Genomic DNA, 16,883 nt, shown 5'->3' on the forward strand with positions numbered 1-16,883 from the left:
TTTTGCTATCACTGGGGTTTTTTTTAGAGGAGGGGACTACAGTTAAATTTAAAGTTAAAATTAATGCTTTTTACTTTTAAAAGTGAGAAAACAGAATAGGTGATGGCTGAGAAATGGAATATGAACAGAGAAGCATGTTTTTCTGTTCCTTTTTTGCTTAAAGGCAATAGTGTGCTGCTTGCTTAAATTCTGAGTTGATATTTCCACAATACATACAGTCAGAGTGAGGCTCCAAAGCTGACTCGACATGTTGTTAATGTCTGAAATCCCTGTACTGAGTCTTTGTGAAATGATGTACATAACCTAGAGTGTGCCGTGAGTCAGGCTGACCCAGCTGAGAGCCAGGAGAGTTCACTGCGTGCAGGACTTTGCATTTCCCTTTGTTCAACTTCACAGTGTTCTGTTGGCCTGTGCCATTGAGCTTTGCGAGTTAATACCATTCTGTGTCATGCCATTTGCACTTAAAACTGCTATTCTTAAAACAAGTTTGATTTTTATTTTTTTTTTTAGTATGATTGGGATCTTTGTAGTGGCAACTTTTGTAGGGGAGAGTTCAGGATAAGATGTATCACAGTACCTGGTGTTTTGATGCTGGTTGCAAGATAAATTGTGGGAGAGAGAGAAAGGGAGTAACACTCAAAAACAAGGCTGGAAAATCTCTCCCAAAATCCACTTCTAGTCTTCCATAATAAGGGAACTAATTTGTCTTTCTGACCAAATTTTGAGCATTTTCTTATCAGGAAAGGAGGAATTTTAATAGAATATTTGCATATTTGTTTGCAAAAAATACTGCTTAAATCGATTTTAAAATAATATGCACCATAGGTGTCCAAATCTTTTGTCTTAGGTGAATATAGTCAAGAGGCTAATCTTATTTTCACCCTTTAAAGGATCTTTTCTTAATATAGTGGGAGGATGCTTTACTGTTTTTTGGAGCTATTGTACAGTTGTAAACATGCTACCATCCAGATTCCGGCTATTGTCAATGTTTGGATTGAGATAAAATAATTTGTTTTAAAGGAAGTTTTTAAAATACACAGTACCTTTTTTTTTTTTTTCCCCCTTCATCTGCTTTTGGCTTAATTTACAGTTTAATCTTAGTGTAGGTGCGTTATATATGAAATGAAATGTATAATTGTTACTTTCTGAACGCTGGACTATGTTAATCCCTTCTTGATGGTGCAAGGCAGTCAGAACATCAGATAAAGTCTCACATAGATGCAGGTTAGATGCTCATGTATAAATTATATGTACATAGCTACACTTCGGTATAGATGTAAGCAAGCTGGAAAATCCACTGGAAGAACTTCAGCTATAGACATTCAGGATGTTGCAATTGTGTGCTTGCAATAAAGGTCAAATATATGTCAGGAAAAGGTTACTGGTGTGTTCTTTGGAGCCCTGTATGATGTGAGATTTATGCTGAAGTACTTTAAGCATGTTTCCTACCTTTTCATGAGTGTACCATTTCTGTTTTCCATAAGTTAATATGAAACTTGCTCATTTTAAGTAAGCCTCACATCATTTTGTTTTCAAAATAACACTCTGTAAGGAACTTTGTGATCTGTGGTATGTCTCTTAATGGAGACCCTAGCAAATGAGGCTGCTGAAGGGGTGGCAGAGGGGGGAGAAATAGATTTGTTCTAGACAGGAGGTTTATATGATCATGCCGCATGCCTGTGTCCCTAATAACTTTTGAGCCCGTTGGATGGGAGAATGAAATTTATTTCTATCAGTAGTGTGAAAATAAGTGTAGGGAAGGAGGGAGAAACTCATGTGTACTGAGCGAAAGCTCTCAGCATGTGCTCACATCTTATTAAGTGCCATGTGGTTTGTATGGGAAGAAGACCCTGAGTGCAGGAAAAGCTTTGTGATGGAACTGCTGCTCTCTCAGACAAAGTCAGTGAAGCATGGGACAGAAATCCATGGGAAAAAATAGCTCTAGGAGCTGCTTGGCCTTTTTTTCCTTTTTTATTTTTAAAATAAAGTATAATAAACAAACATAGCTGTGCTATACTGAAGAAAACCACATTTCTAGCCCAATGAATTCCAGAAAAGGGTTAGCATAAAAATGACCTCATTGGACAATTATCTTTGCACATAGTTTTAAAACTTCTCATAGGAATGAAAATGAATCCTAATACTGAGACACACTTTGTCACTGGAGTAGCAAAATCAGAGAAGTGCCACTATCCTGTATGCCACCGTGTTTATTGGATGGAGGGGGCTGTTGCTCTTGTGGGTCCCAAGCAGTCTCTGATGTTCAGTAAGGGTATTGTCAACAGTCAGTGTGTATGATCGGGGCTTGCAAAGTGTGATCAAAGCTCCAAGTCTTCCCTCCTTCTCTAGTTGAAGCCTTGCAGCTTTAGTAAGGGGTCATGGGGCGAGTTTTGGCTTGAAGAAAGCACTGAAGGCCTGCAGGGCAGAAAATGGAAGAGTTTGGCTATCTGGTGCAAGGAGAAGCTGTGGGGTTACGTGAAGCAGCATGCACAGATGGGTTGCACTTGCAGAGACAAAAAGTAGGGGCTGGATTAATTTGAAGTTGATTGTTTCAGGCTGAATCAGTACCCTGGAAGGCAACAGAGGTTTATCAAAGACATCACCTGAGAGTAGCAATGTCCTCTGCAAAGGTGGGTACATCTTTTGTTGGTATGAGTTTGAGTGGGAGGATGGAAATCTGACATGGCTGTGTTAGCAGAAGTCTGTGATTTAGAAATATTAGCAGAGTTGTACTCTGACTGGCATTGTTTGTTCTGGATGTAGGAGGATGTATTACTGTGAAATGCTGGGGTTTCAACCCTAAGCCCCAAATTAAGGTTGACATATGGGTGATTCCCACAGCCCTTCACAAAGGGGAGGTGAGTTTCCCTTTAAGCTTCCCTCCAGGGTGGGTCCGGCCTTGCAGACAGAGCCATTGGGTAAAGGAGCCCCAGGTGTCTGCATTAAGTAACCCAAGGTCAGGTGTCGCACTTGGGGATAAAAGCTGGGACCACTTGCAGGCAGGGGCAGTGTCTGTCTGTGAGATGGATGCCCTGTGCAGAGTTCCCTGTTGGGGAAGGGCCTCCTGCCTCCCTGGGACTGGGCTCCAGTCAGGTCTGGCCTTTGTAAACACAGGCTGTGTAGAGATTCAGTGTGTGGCTTCCTTGGTCTTATGTGTTTGGCTTGTTGACTCGGTTGTCTCCTGTCCCTTCTATGGGAGACTGCATTTCACCATTTATTCCACCCATTGGTCGTGTGGTGTTGTTGTTGGGGTCAGTGGGATTGATGTTGATTATGTATAATCTGACTTGTTTGTACCCCCAGTGCTCACCCATGTACTCACCCTTTTGTGTCAAATACGATTTGGTTATTAGTTCATCTTTATGCTGGCTGTGTCCTTTATGCTAGGCCTAATAATTGGCAAAACATACTGTCATGGGGGAAGCAACATAGAAGAGCCTATACACCAATGTTTTCACCTAATTGAGGTATTTCACTGCCATGCCTTGGTAAAGAATGTAATTATCTTGGACTCTCTTAACAAAGAGAAAAAGTCAAGATCACGGGTAGATCTAATTCAGACAAATTCTTGTCTGATCACTGTGGGCTATGGTTGCTAATTTCAATTGTTTTTCAGGTTGTCGGTTAAAATTAATTTTATTCCTGAGAACCGCTTCCAGTAGAGCGTATTCTGCTTCTTGTGGGCTTAGGAAATCTTGGAAGAGGAGGCATGGGAAACATCCTCACTGGGGAGACCGCCAGCAGCAGGACAGGGTGTTGCCTGTGCCGGAGCACACTTTCTCACGCAGAGAGAGGAAGCAGAACCTGGAACTGAGCAGGACGGGAAAGGAGGGGTCACAAGAGGGTCATTAATGTGGACGTGTAATTGCAACAAGAGGGTTGTGGTTGGTTGGTCTGTCGACTTCTTTCATTACCAGTTGGCAGTACCAACCAAAATGAGCTGCCCTGCAGAGGGGGTGCAGGATGCCCTGTGCACCCCAGGGGCAGAACGTGTCAGGGCTTAGAAGCACTTTGCCTGCAGGGACACACGGGACGGTACCTGCGTGACAAAGCACATGGTGTGAGAGAGCTGTGCATGCGAAAGCATGTTTTATATTAATGTCCGGACACCTTCCATAAGCAAGGAAAGCTGTACCAGGAATTATTTTTTCCTGATGTAATTGCACTTGCACTAAGGCCTCATTTGATATTGTATCAGAAATACTGTGGCCAGCAGGGACAGGGAAGGGATCTTACCCCTGTACTCAGCACTGGTGAGGCCACACCTCGATTCCTGTGTTCAGTTTTGGGCCCCTCACTCCAAAAAGGACATTGAATGACTCGAGCGTGTCCAGAGAAGGGCAACGAAGCTGGTGCAGGGTCTGGAGCACAGGTCGTATGGGGAGCGGCTGAGGGAACTGGGGGTGTTTAGTCTGGAGAAGAGGAGGCTGAGGGGAGACCTCATCGCCCTCTACAGCTCCCTGAAAGGAGGGTGCAGAGAGCTGGGGATGAGTCTCTTTAACCAATTAACAATTGATAGGACAAGAGGGAATGGCCTCAATTTGCACCAGGGAAGGTTTAGACTGGATATTAGGAAGCATTTCTTTACAGAGTGGGTTGTTAGGCATTGGAATGTGCTGCCCAGGGAGTGGTGGAGTCCCCATCCCTGGAGGTGTTTAAGAATAGAGTTGACAGTGCTGAGGGATATGGTGTAGTTGGGAACGGTCACATTAACAGTTGGACTGGATGATAGTCAAGGTCTTTTCCAACCTAGACAACTATGTGATTCTGTGAAACTGCATCAGTCAGGGATTTTATTTTTGAGTACCCTGGTTCTCAATGCACGAATGTGGGTGTTTGCATATAGGTGTCGTATACATGCAGATGTTTCTCCATCCAGTGACAACACAGTGTCCTTTCAGATCCCACTAGCAATTTGGTCAAACACTTTATTGATAGAGATTCCTGCCTTAAACTCATCACTGCAGTATCTGAGACTCCAGCAGTGCACTACGTAATGCTCTGACAACAGCAGGTCATGAATGTGTATAAATGTGGAATGGAAATCTTCTTTTTATTAATAATGTGTGTATATATAGAGTCTTTGAACTGTTAGAGGAGGCAACACCTAAAAAATACCTCTCTCTTCAGAGAGAAATGGGTTGAGGTTTGTCGTTGTCCCTATGTATTTCACACCACTGTAAAATATTAACTTTTAGAAGTGGTTTTTGTCCTTCATATTTTGAACTGAGTCTTTAAGTAGGACACAATATTAGGGACCAGACTCACCAACAAGGGGTACAACCAGCCAGCTTCACCCCATCACACCCATAAACCATTCCCAGCTTCAAAGGCAGAGCTGATGCCAGTGCAATTGTAAGGCAGTGTTACCAGAGGAGGTCATGCTGGGGTGAGAAAAAGACCCGGTTTAAACCATGGCCATAGCATCCCTGAGGCCCTCATGAAGCAAGACCATCAATTAAGCCCATCTGTAGCTCCAGGTGGTGCTCCAGAGAAATCCTCCTTAAGGGCTGGGGCCTGGAGGGCAGCAGTTGGAGAAGAGTTGGCCAGCAGGGAGCTGGGGCGGCTCTGTCACCGCCTCACTCCTGTTAGCACTTGTGGCAGGGCTTTGAGAGGGACAGTTGGGTGACACTGATGGTGTGGCGATGGTGGTGCTGCACGGTGCAAGGGCTGCCCATGCACAGAAAAGGCTGGCTGGGAGAGGTTATGCCCCCTCCCTGGTTAATTCTGCCTGCTACAGGCAGGGAAATGAGGTGTGATTTGGGCAAACATTTTTATAATCTGTGAATTTTACAGCCTATGGGCTTTATTCAAGCAAAACTTCTGCCAATATTTAATACTTGGACTAATTCAGAAGCTGCCAATTTAGTGGTTTTAGTGCGTGCATTTGTGTCATGCATCTCTAGAAGAACTGATTTTATTATAATTGTAACTTAAGTGGTAGAGGCCAGTCATAATGTAGAAATAAGCAACTCGTCTTGGTAGTCCATGAGGTACGCTTAAATGAAGTTTCCCCATCACAAATATTTCATTTTTATGAGAACTAAAAAAGTAGCAAGCTTCTATATCTGAGCAGTAAGAGTCAAAATAAATGGGCTTGGTTTCATTTGCAATGGAAGCATGACTTCTATTTCCACCGGCAATTATCATGAAACTATAGCAACAGTTTTAAGTGAAAAAATTAAGATAATAAAATTACTTAAGATTGTGTATCAACTGGAAACAATGAGTCAGGACTGCCTGACTGGGCAATATTTCACGTACTGCCATCTGTCTATGACCTACACTTTAAAAGCTGTTGTAGCAAGATGTTTATAATGAAAATACTGTCAGGTCAGATGAGAAATTATCATTAGTAGTTTATTTGACCTTGCAGTGTTTCCTTTGGGTTTGGTTTTGGGTTTGTTTTTTTTTTTTCTTCCCTAGTAAGAGCTGCTTTTTCTTCTTTCCTTTGTCATTTTATTCCAAAAGCCCAAAGGCTCCATTTAAAAGAAATATTTTAAAATACAGGATTAAAACATTCCAATCAGTATATCTAATGGGGCAGGGAACAGCGCAGCAATTTACCTACAGTTTTACACATGCGCCTTTCTTTGGAAGCACGTACAAACACATTAAGTTTTTTTACTGCAGTTTAGATGTCGTTACTTACATCTTAGGCTCCAGGGTGGAGAATTAAAAGGTTATTGTAGCTCGATTCATCTGCTGCCTCCCTTCTTCTCCGTCCAGTTGGAACTTGATGCATTCTGAGATTATATTTTGGTTGTACCTGCTTATGGAGGGGAGCCCTAATTGCCTTGCTTGATGAAAAAGTGCATAAAATTTGCTTTGATAAGGTGCTTAGCACACTAACAATTTTAGAAAATTAGTATTTACACTGAGGCTGGTTGTCAACTCTTTAAAAGGATATGATGTTCTCTAAGCACGAATGCACAGGGGGTTATGAGAGCAACTCGAATGCTTTGCCTCTCATTTGGATGACCTGGCTCTGTAAGTGTGCTAAAGCAGCTGTGAGGGAAGCTACCCAGGAGGGTGTGTTTCCTTCTTGCTGACAGCTGGGAGGGTCTCCCCTGGCTCTGACCATGTTTTCTGAGATGCTTTGCTCTCATTTTAAATTCTTCTGTGTTCTTAAAACCAGTTGTGAGGAGAGGTTGATAGACTCGTCTGTGGTTTAGGGTTTTAGCTTACTTTTCCAAGCTGGTAGATGTGCCTAGTTGTTTGTGGTTCAGCTGTAGACAACATGCAGTCCTAGACTCCAAACCTTTCACAGCATCTGGTATCATCTGATTGCAAGAAGTATTTAAATGTGCCTAGAAGCAGGGTAAAGTTACTGTCAGTTTTACTGGAATTATGATAAGGAATGTCTAAATCCCACTACACTCTACAACTCAAAACATTTCATTTGGAGTTTATGTGCTTTGATTTGCCTCAGAAATCTCATTTGTTCTGTATTCACTTTAATTGGTTTAATTATAATTATGAACCAGAAAAATACTGTCCTCCTGTTTTAAGTTAATTAATATAAAGAAAAATCCTGAACAAAAAGTGTGTGAATCTTAAAAATACTAGTGTATTTTTACTGTATAGCATAGTTGTACTTTTTTTTTTTTAATCCAGAGCTTTGACAGGAGTCTCACTAAAACTAGTTGCTTTACAGATGAATGATAAATATGTGCATGTTGTTAAGAATCCTTACATACAAATATTTTTACTTTTTTTAAGAAGTTGTCATCATACAAAAGTGAAAATGCATGTGTTCATTTGCAGCAGTGATCTGCCTTCTAAATACGGGTATGTGACTGCAGATGACAGAGTAGAGTTTCAGGATCTGTGAATCGGGGCACTGGGGATTTGAATCTTACTGGCTTAAAATCCAAAAGGTGCCCAAAGCCTGGAGAATTTCTTAGATTAAATGTAATTGTAATGCACAGCGTTAAAAGTACTTGTTAGGACTTGGATGAATTTCAGACTGAGAGATGGTCATGAAGGATTTGTAATTTCTATCCTGCTCTACGCCTGTACAGCTATTTATTTTTATATATAGGTGTATGGTTCTTCCCATGTCATAGAAAAGAAGCATCGACGGCCTCCAGCTTCTTTAGTACCTGAAGTATTAGAAACAGCTAGGCTACCGTCTCTGGAGCGACCGGAGGGCCCTGGAGGATCTCTAGGGCCGAGGGTGCAAGCGCTCGTTTTGCGAGGAAGCGGCGCTGACCACCTCACCAAGGCGTCCTTTCTCCCTCAGCCACCTGCGGCTCAGGCAGCCGCGTGCCATCGCTCCTCCTCTTGCTGAGTCCTCAGCTTTGACTCACGTCACCTGTAACGTAAAACCGAGTCTGGGAAGGCGAGACACGCCGCCAGGGACGGAGCCGCTGCCCCGGTACCTGCCGGCGGTGACACGGCGCCGCCACCTCAGGGAGCGGAGCGGAGCGGAGCTCAGCCCCGCCCCGCCCCGCCCGCGAGCCACCGCCCTCGCGCCGGTTGCCTGGACGCACGAAGCGGAGCTGGCTCTCATTGGCCAGCGCGGAGAAGGAAGCGCGCTCATTGGCTGAGTGGCTGGCGCAGGTGGTTTTCCTTCCGGGTTCCGCGGCCCGCCCCGCCCGCCGGTCGGCGTTGTGGGGGCGCGGCCGCCGCTGCTCCTCGCCGGGGGTGGGGCGGGGGAGCGCTGAGCCGGCCCGGAAGTGACGTCAAGGGGTTACGCAGTTTTCCCGCGGTTTGGGCGGCGGGGCAGGGGGAGGGGAGCGGTCGCCCGGCGGCCCGTCGTTACTGCCGCCCGCGACGGGCGCTCGACCGGCGGGGCCCAGCGGCCGCCCGCCCGCGCGCGGGCCGCCATGCCGCCCAAGCCCCCCCGCAGGGCGGGCGCCGCCGCCAGGAGCCAGCGCGCGAGCCCCGACAGCGGCTCCGCGCCGCCGCCGGCCGCCGCTCCCCGGTAAGCGCCGCCCGGGCCGGGGGCGTATGGCGCGGGCGGGCCGGGGGAGCGGGCGGAGGTGGCGGGCCCGGGCTGCGCCGCCGGGGGTCCGGGCTGCGCCTCTTCCGCGGGGTGGGGCGGTGTCGCCCCGGGGCGCCCTTCGGCAGCTGGGGCGCCCTCGTAGCTCTGTGGTCCGGTGTACAGCCGGTGCGCTGCGCGGGGCCTCCGCTGGTGAGGTCTTTTGCTTTTCCTAGGCTCGAGATTGGCGAAGCTGACTTCGTTGTGCTCTGTGATGCTCTGAAAGTGTCGGAGGGCGTGAGGGAGAGAGCGTGGAAGACGTACGAGACCTTATCGGCTGTGGATGGAGCTATAGTGAGTAACCTGCTGCTTGTAGCTCACACCTCTGCTGGGGCGTCTGTCCTGCGCCCGGGTTGAAATATTAAACTGTAACTTTGCTGGACTGGGGACCAAGTGTTCTGCAGCCAAGGCTTGGGTGGTATGACTTTGTTGTTTCTAAGTGCAGTTAGAAGTTGGATGTTGCCGGGTGCGTGCCTATATAAGCTGGTTTCTCTATATTTCCCTTTTTTTTGTTAATGCTTTCCAGGAAAGGTAGGGACTAAGAAATTTTTTATATTGCTAATAAGAGACAGTAGAAAACAGCACCCTGCAATCAGCTAATTCTTCACACTGCGAGTTATTTCAAATATGCCTGAGTCAGCTTTATACGGGTCATCTCTTCGTGTGTTTCTATCTATTTCTTCCTTCTGCACTCATTATTATGAGCCTGCAGAAAGGGTCGAGAGAAGACTATTGCAGAGAAAAGGATGTTTGTATGTTAAACTTTTTTTTCTACTGCCTAATGTTAATCCGTATGTATTTATCATTGAGGTATTTCCGTTCAAAGTTAGTCATTGGGCATGTGCAAACAGATTAAAATGTTATGCCCTTTCCTGGTGGTTTTTTCCCTTTCTCAGTGTACTACTGCTGTCTCAACAGGCTGACTTGGAGGACAGCTACAATACAGTTAAATCATGAACGGAGTTTTGTTATGCAGACCTGAATTAGATTTCCAGTACCTAGCTCGGGTTTTATTCCCACTGTGTGGGCTAACATCCATGTATTTGCTGCGACTTCTGCTTATTCTTCTGCAACTTGAGCTGACCTGCCATAGCTGTGTTGTCACTAGTAATACCTTGTTGTCTGTGGTTTTTAAACCACAGTATGGGTATACCAGCTCTTGATGCATTTGAGTTTAGCAACACAGTATAGTAACAGTGTGGGGGAGAGATACTGTACAGTTCTTTCAGTAACAGATAGGATTTCTGGCCATGGATGTTCCCAGGGAACGCTTATTTAAAAGCATAGTCAAGCTTTTCTATATGAGCTGAAACAGGAGCAGTCAGTTCTATTGAGTAAAAAAAACAAGGTGGTTTGTAACTTGCAGGTGAAATTTTCTTTTCACTGGTCATTGCCCAGCAGCGGCCAGATAAGGCACAGGGCATTTGCAACCCTTCTTTTCAGCATCTGAAGATGACCTCCTTGTACCTGTTCAGAAGAGGGCAATGACTAGATCTTCGTTATTACATATAGCTAATATTTATTGTCTTGTAATTAAAGTGCAGTTAAGGCTTGTGCTAAGAGCCTTTCAGTGTATAGGAGAAAGTCTGCATTACGTTGAGGTTCAATCCAAGGCCTTTTCTTCAACCTTTCTGCTGTATTGGCAAGGTGTTGACATGAGGAAGCTGGCAAGCATGTGCCTCCATGGGACCTGGCAGGCAGTAGAGTTGCTACTTCTAGCCAAGACCAGTGCAGGCTTCGTTTGAGTGTGAAGTCAATCAAATTAACATCTGGCTGATAGCTGCTTCTCTTTCCAAGTCAATCTGTTATCATGGGGAGCAGGGCTTCTTGCGGTGACTCTCTGGTTCAGGTTGCGGGGACTCAGGAGGAGGCTGTATTTAAATGCCCAGTCCTTTCTCCCCTGTGGTAAAGGTGTTGAGGGGGCTGCCCCAGGATTTGTCCTGCATGCAGCAGCAGTGTTTGTTTTAATCAACATGGTTCAGTGCTAACCTGTTCTGAACTGGAACAGAAGCTGCTTATGTAGCAGCTTTCTGTTCTTAAGCAAAAGGGGAAATAGTAGGACATTAACTGAGGAAAGTACCTGCCAGAACACTTCTCTTTAACCCTGTAGTTGGTTTGAGTTGAGGAAGGTTAGATCATCAGACCACTGATGGAAATGGAGGTAGCATCTAATGATCACAGCCTCAAGCCATTACAGAGCATAAAGACCTGAAACCTTACTTTCCCTGGCACACTGTCCTTATTCTTTGTGGTTGATCTCAGGATTGTGCCTGTCAAGCTTCTGAGGGTGTGGAAGGGACTTGCAGTGCTAACTAGGAAGTGGCGTGGCCCGGACATGAGGTACTGTGGTAACTGGCAGAGATTCAGGGTGCAAATGTAAGCTTGGACCTAGTGTGAATGCCTGCTGTATCCTTGCTCAATGAATATTTAGTGACTTGAAGTGAAAACGTTGAGTAGTACTGTCCTTTTTTGGGTCATTTAAGGTACATGTAATCATGTGCAAAGAGACTCTGCAAACAAGGTATATGCAGCTTAAAAGTATAAAGCAATTATTTTTGTCATGTGCACACAGAAGTTTGCTAGGATGTAGTCACCTGTCAGCCTAAGTGTGCCTACATTTCAGTGAGATGCCTAAACAGTGTTTGCTGGCCAGGGAGGCATCAGTCAGGAGGAGAAAGGTTGGTATCAGCTGCTCCCTGGAATGAATCCTCTGTGCCATTACTTGCTGAAGCCACCAGCCACCAAAACTGGCTCATTTGCTGCTTTTTTTCCTTCAGGATGTCACACCTTTCCACATATGTATTTTTTTATTTGAATCTTTGAGCTACTAATGATCTTACTTCTCTCTGAATTTCACCTTTCTTATCTTGCATAGCTCTGCACTGCGGTTTTCCTTACAGTGCTTTCAACTAATCTGTTTCCCCAGCAATTTGAGTCAAGGATATACTGCTGCACCCTATCACAGCTGGGCCTTGAATCCTTGAAACAGCTGAACCCCTGTGTGAGGTGTGGAGGAGGAAGGTGACAGGAGAGAGATTGTTACACAATCTCTCTGGAAAATTCAGGCTGACTTGTAGTTGGAAAAACTAGACCTGCAGAGAGAGATATTGTTCAAACCATTACAACTGTCTGTTAAATGTGGTGGTAAAGTTTTCCTCTGACAGCCAGAGGTTAGTTACACGCTTCTACAATAAAATCATAACTTGAAATCTCCAAGACAAAACGCCAAATGCTGGTTTGAGAAATGTTGTACTGAAACAGTGCTGTTGGTATATGGTGTGAAGGAAGGTACCTGATGAATGACTAGAAAGGTGTTTTATTTTACATTCTTTTTAAATCTGGTGAACTCCTGCACAAGTTTATGGTATGTATGGAAGTGTATATATAAATCATAGCTTTTGCATTAGTGTCATGCAAAGACTTGTTCTTTCTATCATTTCTCTCGTTTACCAAACCAAGCTATCTAGGTAAACAAAATCCTTGTTTTAGAGTTGTAGCTTTTACTGTCCTAACTTCAAAACTCTTACACGCTGATGGTTGTTCAGTTAGAAAATTGGCTCTGCTTCTCTTGTACTCTTTTTTTTTTGTAACTGTCCTGAAATCTGTATTATGAATCAATAATGCTTGTAAACTCTAGGTGGAGTAAATAGACTTAATGTAATTACTTATGTACTTTGAGCAGTGTGTGATTGTTAGTGTAGGAAAGACTAGGAGATGTCCTAGAAGCCGTATTACCACTGCTAAGAAAAAGTTTAAGATGTTTATTATGTTCTGGTACTGTTTGTTTTGGTAAAGAACAATGAAATGAGAATTTGAAGTAGAATATTGGCTGACGTAAGCAGGAAAAAGAAACTTGAGTGAATTCTTGCTTAATATATTGGAAAGAACCAATATGAGGAATAGATTACATGGTGACTAAATTGGAAATAAACTTTTGCAAAGAAAATGGAAGTGGTTTAGGAAATGGATAGAAAGTGGAGTCTGCCAAGGACCTTGAGGCACAAGGTCTCATGTGCTTCAACCTCATCAGCCAAACTTGCTGTAGTATGTGGTGCGTGGGCAGGAGCTTCATTTTTTGTTTGTGGTTCGTAGCACTGTTTGGGAAATGTGGCCCGATGTTCTGCTGCTGCTCAGCTGTTCAGACTCACAAATTCCTGAGTCATTTTTATGAAGTGTCTGCCTAACCCACTATTAAAAAATTCTGATGATGAAAGATCTGAAGTCTGCATAGTTAATCCTTCTTAGTTTAACTTTCTTTGCCTTTCTTTTTCACGGAAGTACTGCACTAATCTGTTTCAGTGTTACTATTCAAGCCAGTGCTGATTACTCTGTACCCCATGGAGGTGAGAATGTGTTATTGCTGCCTTATTTCCCCCCCCCCCCCCGGAAAGTCTCTAGCATCTGAAGATGTTTCTGTAACTTTTCCTTGTTTCTAATTGCTCATCTAACATTTAGAAATTATCTCCAACTGGTGATTTATTCTGGTATGCAGATACTGCAGAACACTTGATTCGCACAAGTGTTGAAGTGCGTTCTTAGTAAAGAATACTTAAAACATGAACTGTAACTTAAGTGGAGGAATGAAATAGTGAGTTCTTAAATATAGCATGGTTGCTCTATATAGACCAAAAAGTTAGTGATCAGCAGGTCAAACATTCCTAATCCATAAAATTTCACGTTTAAATTAAATCAGTTCCTTTTGGTTGTAGTTTCTTATGAAAAAGAAAACACTGTAGTTGGTAAACCCCATCATCCTTATGTTAAAAGGCACTCAGAGGCTTCTTGCTTTTGGCAAAAGCATGAAAAATATATGAGCTAATAAAGTCTTTCTGTTTAGAGCTTTGTCTCTTATTTATAGAAGTGAAGCTAAACTGAACCTGAATCCACTGAAACTTTGAGTGTAGATGAGCAAAATTACAGATATTTTGGGATTTTCTGGTATTAAACAAAACCAAAAAGCTACTGAAAATCCCAGAGTAAACATAAATTTTCACCATGGGCTCTTGCTGGTAATATTCAGTATCTCAGTAGCAGATGCACTGCATGTATGTGTTGTGCCCTTGCCCTTCAAAACCATAGCTAACTGACAGGTTGTTTGGGTTTTTTTAATCTTCATCTGCCCATCCAGGGGAAAGGCTGCTGTCGCTTCCAGTCTTGCTACATGCAAGAAAAGTGTAATGGAAAGTTTTCCTATAAGAACAACTATTTTCATCAGTTCAGTAATTTCTGTTGACTTCCATTTACTTTTAGCTAGTATTATGTTTGAGTTTGATTTAGTCTGTTGAGAACTAATAGCAATCTTCCATTCCAGACAATGTTCAATAGAAAATTTAAAACATTATTGATGAAAAATGGCAAATCTGTCTTTACACAGAACTTCTTATATGCAGACAGTGGGTATAGTATTCATGTTCAGATTTTTTTTTCTAGGAAATTTTTCCTACAAGTCTTAATTCTGATCAGTTTTCTGTTATGAATCTATAATTCTCTATATTGATTAGGATGTGGTGGCTGAGGTTTTAGTAAGCCAGCAAGTTCCACATATTCCCCTTCAAAAACCAGGTCTTTGGTATTTCCAGTGTGACATCATGTATCCCATTTGATTCAAATACCCATCTGCATTTGCATATTTCTCATGTACGTTTCTCCTGACCTTCTTTTATACAGTATTGTTTGAAGTTTCTATTCCTGGATCACGTTTGTAGGCTGTCATCAAAACTGTTCTCAGTGTTGGCAGGATAATAAACATCTGTGACTGCAAGCTAGAACTGAGACTTCCTGTGACTGTCTCCTTGTGACTGGTTTAGCCCAGGAGAAGCTCTTGAGGTAGAGAACAGAAGTTATTTCTGCTAGTGCCTTTACAACAACATCTGGAAAGAATCCCATTTCACAGTAGTTCAGTTTGAGCATTTTAAGCCTTGACTCCTCCAGGGTGTTTTCACTAGATTTAGGCAAACTGATGATCTGCTAAGAATATATTCAATAGTAGTAAGTCCAGAATGAGAAATAAATATTTTGAAAGAGTATGTAAGGGTTTTAGACCTTTTCCTACAGAAAACAATATTGATTCAACAGAACTGAGCTACATTGCTGAAGGTTATAGCATTGCTTCCCTAGAATCATAAATTAAAAAGAAAAATCAACGTTAGACTACTAGGTGCTAAATAATCTTTGAGTTAAGAGATTGGTAGGCTTCATGAAATGAGGTCACTGGTAGTCATACTATTAGAACTGACAGTCAAGGACAAATGTTGAATTGCCCAGCCTGTTTTCTGCAGTGGTACTGTATCAACAAAAATCTTGAGTCAGACTGTGGTCAAGAAGAAAACCCTCAGAAATGAATGTCTGGCTGTGAATTTGTCTTATGTTCATTCCCATGCCCTCAAGTCCATCTGGGATGAATTGTCTGGCTTTAGCTGTAAACAAACCGTTAATTTGTGTCATAGGATTGGCTCCCCTGGAGTTACAACGCTGGTAAAATAGTTGGAGTGATGCTGCTGCGTTTTTGTTCTGCAGTCAGCTTTAACTCATTTGTATAGGAAAAATTTAAAATGTCTGTGAGCTTTGGGAGGGAAGGAGTATGAGAAGGAGAATACTCAGGAGACTAACTTGCCAGGAAGACTTCTCTTTGTCTCTTCTCCCCTTCTACCCCATGATGTTTATGTTTTGTGTATTAAAATCACTAAAATTTTCCTGCATGGGTGTGGGCAGATAGTCAAATTTTCTGAGGAAACTACAGTTTACTTGTGTGTTCAGGTGCTTTAACCAGCAATAGCTGGTGGGATAGGCCCAGTCCAATGTTCTTGCATGTTTTCCTCTCTTTCCTTATGCAGTTGGTGTTAAGAGGCGGGCGCATTCAAGAGCTGCTCACTTAGCTACTGGAAAACAATCATAATCTATTAGTTTATCCTGGGTTCTGTTCTTTTGTTAGGCCAGCAGTCATCCAACATCTGTCTCATTGAGGAGGAGGTGCCTCAAGCATCCTGCAACACCAAGAGTAGATAAGGGGGTAGTCCTGATATTAAGAGTTTGACTCACTGTAATGGTTTGAATATAGAGGATTGACAGGTTGCCTCTGAGGCAGCTGTCTTGTTTAATGGAAGAAATAAATGAGTTATTACCTCAAACAGAATCACAGGATCATCTGTGTTGGAAAAGACCTTGAAGATTGTCTAGTCCAACCATTAACCTAACACTTATCATTCTCAACTATGCCATATCCCTCAGCACTATATCGACCTGACTCTTAAACACCTCCAGGGATGGGACTTCACCACTGCCCTGGACAGCCCATTCCAACGCCCAACAACCCGTTCTGTAAAGAAATGCTTCCTAATATCCAGTCTAAACCTTCCCTGGCACAACTTGAAACCATAGTGGATAAGGAGTTTAAAGATTGTTCTTGCAAACCAGACCTCACTCTTACCAAATAAACCATTGCTGTAGCCATCAAGCATTGATCTTCCCAGGGTAGAGCTAAGCCACCTAGGAGAGCTAGGCTTGTTTGGACAGGCAGCAAACTAGAAACAATTTTACCACTTCCTAGCACTCAGTCCTCCTACCCTACAAGATACTGTATTTACAAAAGGATGTCATGGTCTGAGTTTGCAGGAGCATGAAGTGAAGGGAACTTCTTCATTGGACAAGGTTGGCTGGCTCCAGTGGCAGTGGTGTCCTCAGTAAGTGAGTAGTCATCCTTCTTGGTAGGTACTAGCTAGCCTTAACCTTCAGGATTTTTTTTACAGTTCGTCACAGATGTATTAGTGGAGGAAAACAGACATCCCCATAGTACAGGATGTTTTTTGTTCTCATGTGTCTGAGTATCTTGTACCTGTCAGCAAAGGATTGTTGAAATTTGCTGAGACGGTGGGGGCACATCTCTTAGCAAAGCCCTTTT

The 16,883-nt window shown here is 43.3% G+C and overlaps 1 protein-coding gene across 1 annotated transcript in view; it reads left to right on the forward strand.

Moving 5' to 3' along the window:
- Positions 1-8,831: 8,831 nt before the first annotated feature.
- The window catches only part of RB1 (RB transcriptional corepressor 1), an 84,550-nt gene continuing 76,498 nt past the window's right edge, over positions 8,832-16,883 (forward strand). The window contains exons 1-2 of the mRNA XM_074913019.1: positions 8,832-8,929; positions 9,163-9,280. Of these exons, the coding sequence (XP_074769120.1) occupies positions 8,832-8,929; positions 9,163-9,280 (216 nt within the window). The remainder of the gene's footprint in view (positions 8,930-9,162; positions 9,281-16,883) is intronic.

The sequence above is a fragment of the Athene noctua genome, chromosome 1, assembly GCF_965140245.1.
Source record: "Athene noctua chromosome 1, bAthNoc1.hap1.1, whole genome shotgun sequence".
NCBI classification, from domain to species: Eukaryota; Metazoa; Chordata; class Aves; order Strigiformes; family Strigidae; genus Athene; species Athene noctua.